Here is a 10,554-nt window from a genome sequence, read left to right as displayed (position 1 = left end):
CAAAAAATCATATATCACACGTATCTGACACATTTTCAATTTTGCGTAAATTTAATATGAAGTTAAATCCCGAAAAATGTGCATTTGGCATTGCATCAGGCAAGTTTTTGGGTTTTCTTGTTTCTAACCGTGGAATTGAAGTAAATCCTGCACAGATTAAAGCCATTAAAGAAATCCCTGACATACTTTCAAACAAGAAAGAAGTTCAAAGATTAACATGGAGAATTGCAGCCTTGGGAAGATTCATCTCTAAATCATCAGAGAAGTGTTTTAAATTCTTCTCAGCTCTTAAGAAGCAGGATCATTTTGAATGGAATGAGAAATGTCAACAAGCACTTAGGAATTTGAAAACGTACTTATCAAATCCGCCTTTGTTGGCAAAACCAAAGGCTGGGGAAAAGCTGCTCCTCTTCCTTGCTGTTTCGGAGGTGGCAGTAAGTGCTGTTTTGGTCCGAGAAGAGCAAGGTAAACAATCACCTATCTATTATGTAAGTAAATCTTTGTTGGATGCATAAACGAGGTATCCTCAGTTAGAAAAACTTGCACTTGCATTAATCATGGCATCTAGGAAGTTAAGACCTTACTTTCAATGTCATCCTATCGTTGTGGTAACTACCTACCCTTTACGTAACATACTACATAAGCATGAGTTATCAGGTAGGTTAGCTAAGTGGGCAATAGAGTTAAGTGAATACGAAATTGCATACCAACCTAGAACTGCTATAAAATCGCAAGTACTAGCTGATTTCGTGGATGATTTTAGTCAGGGAATACAGTTAGAAGCAGAAAGAATTACAGGTGTTCAATGGAGCCAGCCCAAGAACTTGGACTTTATTCACTGATGGCTCATCTAACGTGAGAGGAGCAGGTTTGGGGATAGTATTGGTACCACCTACGGGTGAAACTATTCGGCAAGCTATTAAATGTCATTCCATAACTAACAATGAGGCAGAATATGAAGCTATGATTGCAGGTTTAGAACTGGCACGGGAACTTGACATAAATCAGATTATAATCAAGAGTGATTCACAACTCGTAGTTAATCAAATAATGAGGACTTATACAGCCAGGGAAGCAAGGATGCAGCAGTATTTAGAAAAGGTACGGGAATTGGTAAAACAATTTCAAGATTGGAAGATTAGACAAATACCCAGGGATGAAAATCTTGAAGCAGACGCCCTAGCTAATCTCGCATCTGCGGCTGACGTGGCAAACGATGCAAATGCCTTAGTGATACATTTATTTCATTCAGTTCTTGATCCTGATACGAATGAGGTAAATTTTAATAACTTAACCTGGGATTGGAGGAATGAAATTATTGCTTTTTTGTAGTATGGAACCATCCCTGATGACAAGAAAAAGGCCTATGCGCTTCGAAGGCAGGCAGCTCGGTATTGCTTAAAACAAGGCAATCTATATCGTAAAATGTTTGGTGGACCCTTAGCAAGATGCCTTGGACCTTCGCAAACATAGTATGTAATGAGAGAAATACACGAGGGTCATTGCGGGAATCACGCAGGTGGAAGATCACTAGTAAGAACCTTAATTAGGGCAGGTTATTACTGACCTAAAATGGAAGAGGAGGCAGAAAGTTTTGTAGCCAAATGTGATAAATGCCTGAGGTACGATAACAATATGCATAGACCTGCGGAATTATTACATCCAGTCATTTTGCTATGGCTATTTATGAAATGGGGAATAGATATCGTAGGACCATTACCGCAAGCAAAAGGACATGTAAAATTTTTGCTTGTTCTCACTGATTATTTTACTAAATGGGTAGAGGCAGGTGCATTCAAACAGGTGCAAGAAAAGGAAGTCAGAGACTTTATTTGGCGGAATATCATATGTCGATTCGGCGTACCAAAGGAGATCGTATGTGATAATGGTCCTCAGTTTATTGGAGCTCAGATCACGGAATTTTTTCAAAGTTGGCAAATTAAAAGGATTACGTCAACACCCTATCATCCGGTGGGTAATGGACAGGCAGAATCAACGAACAAAGTCATTATCAACAACTTAAGAAAACGGCTAGAGGAATCAAAAGGAAACTGGCCTGAAGTGTTACCTGGAGTTTTATGGGCTTATCGCACAACTGCAAAAACAAGTACAGGTGAAACACCGTTCTCATTGGTTTATGGAGCTGAGGCTTTAATTCCAGTTGAGATAGGGGAACCAAGTACATGGTTCACACAGGCGACACAAGAGTCTAATGAAGAGGAGATGCGGGTCAACCTAGACTTACTCGAGGGGCAGAGAGAAGCTGCTTTAATAAGAATGGCAGCACAAAAGCAAGTCATAGAACGATACTACAATAGAAAAGCACACCTCAGGTTCTTCAAAATTGGGGACTTCGTTCTTAAAAAGGTTTTTCAGTCTGCAAAGGTAGCTAACACAGGGAAATTATGTCCAACATGGGAAGGACCCTACAGAGTGCGTGATGTTGCAGGAAAAAGGAGCATATGAACTGGAGACAATGGATGGCAAGATACTACCTTCGCATTGGAATGTTGTTCATTTAAAGAGATACTATTTCTAAAGAAAATCCACGGTCAGGTATAACCATTTTAAGTCTCATTTTTGAATTGTTAAGATTTTACTAACGATTTTAGATGATAGGCAAAACGTTAACCCGTACTAAATGATGAGTCACGACCTGCAAGGCACATAGAGTAACCTAAAATTCCTGGCCTAAGGTTACAATTATTCTAATAGAAATACAAATGGGTTATGCAGTCTTCATCTATAATCGTCCTTCCAAGTCTCGTACGTTTTTCCTTTTCAGGAAAAGGACCAAATGAGAGAAACTATCAAGTGCTCGAGGCTTCATACTTCAACACTCAAACACTTGGGGGACTACATAATATACACGGACATGTGTATAAAGAAGGCAAAGAAGATTAAGGAAAAATCAAGCCTGAAAGAGTCAAATGCAGAGTAAAAGTCATAAAGCCATGAGCTAAAGCCAGTCAAGTGCAGAGTAAAAGTTATAAATCCACGAGCTAAGGCCAAAGAAAAACCTCACTAAGGATAAAGGCTATGTACTAAAACGGGTTATAAGGAAAAACCCAGTGTCTATTATTCTTTTTTTTTAAATCTGTTACAAGAAAAATAGTTACGAGAAAGTTGTAGATGTAATTCAAATACATGTGAAGTTTTATTCGGAACTAGACAAGGTTCAAAAATAAAAACTTGTCCAAGTTATTTCATAAAAACATGTGTATTCCTATTTCTTTCATCGTATGATAATACCATTATGAAGTTGAGACGTCTTCTTCATTAAGTATTGGAATATAAAAGGGCCCTCTTTTATAAAACTCATGTTTAAATTGATCATGAGGTTAACATAAGCATTTTTCGGAAAAACAAAAATGCAATTATTCTGTAAGTCCTTAAAAATAAAGGCGAGAATAAAGCAAGCAGAAGTTTAAGATAAAAAACTTCTTAATATGTAAAAAACATCTAAGACTAAGTTCGAACTTAGTCATCAAACTACGAAATTGTTTAGATTACCCCATTAAAAGACTTGGGGACTGAAGTTCCTAAAATCAACCCTCAAATGAAGTTAAGGGTTTGATTACTATCTTCCAAAATCAAAACAAAAATAAAATCATTTGAATGATTAAAACTGGTCACTGAGAAGTTTATGGTATTGAGGCAGGAACGTCGATAGCAGCAGGCTCAATTTGAGCAGGTGCATCAGTAGCCACGGCTTCAACTTGACTTGCAGCAACGGGCTCGATCGGGTTTGAAATAGTCATGACACCCGTATCAGCTTCAACATTCATAAGAGCTTCAGCCACGAGAACTTCATCCACAAGAGAAGGGAAGTCCTGAGTCTGTTGAGCCTTTTCAATAGTTTCGTTGATTTTAGCTAACTCTAACTCCAGGTTGAAGTTTTCTTGGCTAGCTTCAAGTAGGGTATCACGACGGGAATTCAAAAAATCTCAACTTGCCTCAACAACAGATTTTTCTTCAAGGATCTCATAATCATTTTCCCAAGCAGTGATCTCATTTTTAGCTCTTCATTTTCAGCCAAGGCAGAACTGTGGGAAGCTTGAAGAGAGGTGTGGGAGAATTCTAAAGCACGTACCTTATCAGCAGATATTCTGAGGTCTTCTTGTGCTTGAGTCAAATTTTGCACAAGCTCCCCAGAGTAAACTTCCTTTTGATTTAAAAGAGCCTTTAATTCTCTGATCTCTTCACTAGATTTAGATAGCTGCTCCGCCTGGCCTGATTTTCTCAAAAGGCTATTCTCAGCAGGAATTTTAATAGTTACCCGCCTCATAGCGGCACTCTTACTTGAAGAGCCCATTTCAGTATGATGAATTATAGGGGGGAATAGCTAAAGGAGGAGCTGAAGAAGAGGTAAGAGTAGTAGAAGAAGGAACGAAAATAGCTGGGGCCGGTAAAGAAGGAATCACAAGCACGGGTAATGAAAAAGATGATAAAGGTACTTCGTCTAAAACGGGCCCAACATCTTCATGACCAAATCCACTGATAAAAAGTTGGTCGATAGACTCACGGGTATCGTAGGGAGTGACGTCATCATCGGGAATTATTATTGGGGTTTCAACAGGTTCGGTAAAAGAAACTGAGACTTCAGCTTCGTCATCGGAAATAATGCATCTCCTAACTTGTGGCCTCGTTACCAATGGACTCTCATTTTCCTCTTCTTCAGAATTTTCCTCTTCAGCAACCTTCCTTTCCGCAGAAGAGGAACCCAAGACTATTTCTCGGGTTCTCTCTAGAGAGATTCGGGTTCCTGAAGGAGTACGAGACCTCAAAGAGACACGAGAGGCTGCAACTGCTTCCGCAGTAACCCCTCGAATAGCAAATCCTGACAAAAAGAAGGATAAAAGTTAAAACAATAAAGGAGAATATAAGCACGAAAAAAAAATGTGAACTCTTACCGTGAGTCTTAACCTTCCAACCAAAGCAGTTAGAAAGTGTTTTCCAAGATCTACCGTCCATTGGTGCGATCTTCAGCAATTTATCTACCCAACCACGGAAATTGGGAACATCCCCCACGACTCCCATGGTTGTTAAAAAGAAAAACAAAGGGGCGGGGGGTAAAATTAGTAAAGCTGATAAATTTGAAAGAGGAAGGTACGAGAGGGATAAAAGACCTACGTGCAAAATTTCACTTCTCAGGGAAGGGAACATTATTTTCACCCACTAAACCAACAGTGGGGGCAGCAACAAATCGGGCATACTAGCCACGATCCTTGTCATCTTCGGGGCTCACCAAAACCCTCTTAATCCTGGCCACTAGTGTAAAAACACCATTACGAAAAAGCCTAGGTGAGTAAAGATGAATCAAGTGAGGGAAAGTAAAAGGAGCTTCAGCTCTAGTGGCTAAATGCCTTAAATAGGCAACTGCCCTCCATATGATTGGGCCAATTTGACCCAAGCAGACATTGAAGAAACGACAAAATTCAAGAATGACTGGATCAATTGCTGGTCTAAACCCTAAAGTAAAAGGGTAAGTGTAAACAAAAGAGAACCCCATTAAATAGGAAGTAATTCTCTGATTCAGGTTAGGGATGATAATGGGAAAATCATTACTCCAATGACAGTCCTTACGAACCACAGGAGTCAAAACCTCTGTAATTTGAGTAGGTTAAGTATCGACACGATCTAATGCGGAAACTTGATTTCTAAGAGATTCCCTGTCATGGTAAAAAGACAATTCTGAAGGGACTATCTCATCTACTAAAGGTTCGCGTAAAGGTTCAGAAAGGTCTTTACCCCTAGAAGAAGATTTTTGAGAAAGGGAACCTCTGGTTCTAGAGGAAGGACTAGAACCAGAAGAAGGCATAGACGAACCACCTCCTCGAGTAGATCCTAAACTACGAAGTCTACCTCCCCTTCTATGCCTAACAGGGGCATTAGGGAAGGAGTCAGTAATGGAAACTCTCTCAGGGTTAGGGCTTGGAGAAGACATATCGAAAAAGAATGGTCTAAGGAAGAAGTCAACAAAGATTTGGAGAAATAAGTGTTCAATAAGCTTTATGTGATAAAAGACAAAGGAAAATATTATATTTATACCGATAAGCAACCGCCAAAGGTAAAAGTGTAGAGGTGGAAAGATCATAATTATGATAACTAGCACTTCGTTAATAGTGGCACCGTAAAAACCTTGAAAAAAGGCTACAAACACTGCAGAGCCAATGGAAAATCGACATGTGCATGAAGTATTAAATGGAAGTGACAATTGAAGCGTCAATTTTGTCATAGCATTAATGGTGACAAAAATTCTCGTTTTAATGAAATCCACTTCCCAAATATTCAATTGATGAATAAATGGAAAGTGGGGGGACTATCTGTATTGAAAAAAATTGAATTTATGTATGTTGAGACACGTGGACTGGTCAAATAGTAAAAGAATTATAATTAGTCAAGAGTCGCGGACAGCAATAGAAACGAGCAAAGGCAAAGGAAGAGGCACGTAGCATTCAATGTCTTTAATTATTCATAATAGCCTTATTATGATTTGACGGAAACGCATATCTTCAAGACACCTACAAAAGGGAGGTATCTAGTCACACTTGTAAGGACAAACACAATTGAAATATACTCTGATTCACTTGTTTTTCTCCTAATTACATTCTGGTTATTCCAAATTATTCTCTTCTACATATTCTTTTGATTATCAGTAACCCGCGTTCTTCTAAATTCTAGCTTTGACTGAAATTCTATTTTTTGGTTAAATAGGGGGTTTTCCACATAAAACTCCATTGTATTGTTTACTTACCGTTCTGTATTTCTGTAGGAACTAGTAGAGAACCTGGTTCTCCATATAGTTTGATGAATCCTTAGTTTCTATAAAGTTGTTTGTGGTAAGCGACTTGTAACTAAAACTAATCGCTTTTAGACTAAATTTGTTGCCTGCTGCAATGGGCGTATCCTAGATTTTCGTGTATGGCAAGTATTTTTAAGCTGGTTTGATCAGCTTTTAAGTCAATCCGAAACCCTCTATATTTTGAAGAAGCAGAGTGACTTCTGCCCCTAGAGTTGGCTTGTTCACATACAAGAGCTAGATAAATCAATCTGGAAATTGAAAAAGACAAAAGTAGACCATTCTGTAAGATAAAGTGTACATCATGGAATTCCCACAAATTAAAATTCCTTCGTCATTCTTTATCGAAAGAAAAAGAATATTTCCCTCTTTATTTTCTTTGTTCCTTTTTCATGTTTATCAATATGAAGGATCGGAAAAATATCACATAAACTAGACAAGGTGATCTACAAGTTGGTACGGAAGTGATCAAGAGCTTCACCATTGAAATTTCTTGTTGACTGCCTGAGCTTTGCAAGATCATCTATAGTGAAAGGTACGTAGAGACGAGGATTTTCATCATCCACAAGTTGAGGTTGGGTTCCACAGTTGTATCCGAATGAATGAAGCTATTGACACCCTTGTTTTTCCTTGTTTGCATATCACTCTATGCTTGACATTGTTAAATCTTCCGTTGCTCCATGCCTTCACATAGCAACAAAACAAAAGCATAGTATATGATCATTTTACTTACTTATATTAAAAAGGCAAGATTCTATAAACAGAGGAAGTACTTACTTTGGTTACATCTCCCATATTGACAAGGAGGGAGTTTGGCCAGGATTCAACTGCTACAAATTGGCCAGATTTATTCATGACTTCAAGACCATTGACGTTTTCATCATCCTGTAGTATAGTGAGAAAATATGTGTCTGTGTGTGAAGGAACGCCGGTGGAACCTATAGTTTCCGGCGTGAAGCAGTACTTGTTAAACCTAAACTGGCATGGCCATCCCTCAAAAGACACATTCTTAATACCCAACCCTTCACTAATTTTGTGCGTCATGTCCATGAATAGTTCATGAATAGCAGCAGCATACTTCATAATTGTCTCTCTGTTTACAGTTATAATCAAGGCATTAATGTCTTATAGGAACAATATTTTGGAATTTAATTGGTTCAGTATGAGACGTATATATGTACGTAGGCTGATTTGGAGAACTCCAAACAGATACGGTCTTCTTGTTTTGAATGACGAGAGAAACTACTCCAGTAGATAACACAACGTTTACTTATAGTTTACACTAGTATATATATAAACACAAAATTGAACCAAAATCTTCTTATTTTTAAAGAATTTTAAAACTTGTGGTCTTAAAAGCTTAAGGGTAAAAGCTTTGTGGGGTCATGACATTTATGTGGTTATAAAAGCTTCTCATTAAGGGTAAAATGGGTAAAATGAAGAGTTTTAAGTTGAATTCTTTCCAAATTTACAAATGTGTCATTTATTTTGGAACAAACTAAAAAGGAAAGTACCTCATCTAATTTGAAACGGAGGGAGTATGTACTTTACAATTTTACCCATATTAGTGATTATATTTCCAAAAGTCTTGAAAAATGATTTGATGAACAATTATTTAATGATAAGGGTAAAACAAGAAAAAAGATTGTTTTTATATTGATTTAGTATAGTCGACGATAAAAGTAAAAATATATTTGTAGTATAGTAGACAAGTAAAAGTGAATGGACGGAGTAATTGAATTGTCAAATAGATAAAGTTATTTCTGGAAAACTTAGGGATCGTTTGGTTGGAATAGGGCTTATGCCGGTATGAGTTATGTTGGGATAAGTTATGCTGGGATTAGTTATGTTGGGATTGTTGTTTATTCACTATTTGGTATATGTTGTATTAAGAATGACAATTGAGGTATAAGTTATACCAGTGTTAATTAGCCCACCCTTTATAAGGTATAAGTTTTAACACCGGGATAACTTATATCTGGTTTGCTAACCAAACAGAGTATTAAGATAATATTAAATTTTTATACCACCACTATATCTCCCTATACCTCGTACCAAACCACCTTAGTTATATGAGATTCTTCTTTATTGTCTTGGGCACTAAATATGGCACAGCAGGTGGGTCAACTCATCATATTAATTAAGCACGAAAAAAAAGAGGAAGAAAGATTGAAGTTGCATCTTAGTTCAGAGTCAAAGGAAGCAAACACTTGAGGATCTAACTTATAACAGAAAGCATCAATCATATAATTCGTATAATCTAGAGGACTTGCTATGAAGAGTTATAGTAATTTATTACTAGTAAATAGTAAGTCTAACTTAACAAGATGGTGTGTGTTAGTGCATAGATCTTTTAAACACGTGAATATATAATTCAAGACTAAAGTAGTGAAAGAAGGGGAGGCAAACCTTTGAAAGGGAGAGGCATCTAACTGGGCACAGAAAGCATGAATACCTTTAGGACAAGTCATATCATAGAGAATCAACGGTTCAACAATGAGATTGGGAGTAGGGGGCTGGTATCCACTTCCAGGAACCATATTATTACCCTTGTTCCGTTTCTTCATCTCAGTGGCAATGATCTCACAACTCCCTTCATGTCAGCCATGAGTGAAGCTGGAAGAATCCTGTGATGGTTGTAAAGCCTGAAGCATCCCCATTCCTCACAGGCATTGATCAACTTAGATGACTGTTTTGGAAAGTTCTCAAAGTCTATCACTGGCAACCCACCATTTGCTGCATACTCCTCCATTACCTTATTTTGTTTCCTCGTTTCAAGTTTGGCTTCTTGCTGTAAGGAGCTTCTCTTCACGATCTTGTAGTAGTGATTTTTCTTGGATCTAGCTATTTTTAATTTCTGGGATGGTGGGTGCACGTGAGTTCCAAATTTTAAATAAGTTATTTTTTATTATGAGGGATTTAATTATTATATTGAAGGAACAGAGGGTGCAATTTCCTGTGCCATTATAAAAGTTGCAAACCAAAACTAAACTAGTTACCTTCTTTTATCTGTGCAGTGGTAGCCATCTGTTTGGAATCAAATGCAATTATCACGTAGCTTATTATATTATTAGTTTGGTTAAGTACTGCACAAGGTCAACCCTATCTGTTACTAATTAATTTAATTAGTATAAATTTGCTGTCACGACAGGACTCCAAAAAGATGCTACTGCAATTCCCTTGGCAATTAGTGGCTTTCTCGAGTGATTAATGCTTCAGTAATTTCCAAAAACGGGTTATGGCCAATTGGCCATTCCATCAAAGTTCTCAAAGCTCTAAGATACTCTCTTCGGTTCATAATAAATAACTTTTTGGTATTTAACACATTCTTTAAGAAAATATTAACTTCTAGAGTAAAAATAGTATTTTTGCTAAATTAACATTAATTAAATATTGCTTATTGTTAACTTGAAACATTGAGATATATAAATAAGAAAAAAATTGAAAAAACAAAATTAATTCGTTCTTGATTATATAAATTGGCACTTATTTTGGACGAAACTAAAAAGAACAAAAAATCACTTATTATGCACAGAAAGGAGTAACCTACAATGCATAGATATAACAGTTCTAAATGCTAAAACTAAATGAAACTTTATTACTTAGTATTATTCTCTTCCATTTCAATTTGACTTATGTTGTTTTTCTATTTACCTTTGAGGACTTAGTTTCTACCTTCTACTAGGGGTGGACATTCGGTATTTCGGTTCGGTATTTAATAATTTCGGTTCAGTATTTCGGTATTCGGTTTA

General features: G+C 37.1%; 1 protein-coding gene across 1 annotated transcript; it reads right to left on the bottom strand.

The window, feature by feature from the left end:
• Positions 1 to 7,153: 7,153 nt before the first annotated feature.
• On the bottom strand, positions 7,154 to 9,741 carry LOC104210821 (2-oxoglutarate-dependent dioxygenase DAO-like). The gene is made up of 3 exons (XM_070167536.1): positions 9,212 to 9,741; positions 7,580 to 7,895; positions 7,154 to 7,486 (listed from the first exon to the last, which is right to left on the bottom strand). Exons 1-3 carry the CDS (start codon positions 9,367 to 9,369, stop codon positions 7,361 to 7,363), a joined length of 600 nt encoding a protein of 199 aa, XP_070023637.1. The 5' UTR covers positions 9,370 to 9,741; the 3' UTR covers positions 7,154 to 7,360.
• Between the last annotated feature and the right edge of the window lie 813 nt (positions 9,742 to 10,554).

Source organism: Nicotiana sylvestris, chromosome 2 (genome assembly GCF_000393655.2).
Source record: "Nicotiana sylvestris chromosome 2, ASM39365v2, whole genome shotgun sequence".
Lineage (NCBI taxonomy): Eukaryota > Viridiplantae > Streptophyta > Magnoliopsida > Solanales > Solanaceae > Nicotiana > Nicotiana sylvestris.
Note: the sequence above shows the minus strand (reverse complement) of the source record. Positions and strands in the feature narration are given on the sequence as shown.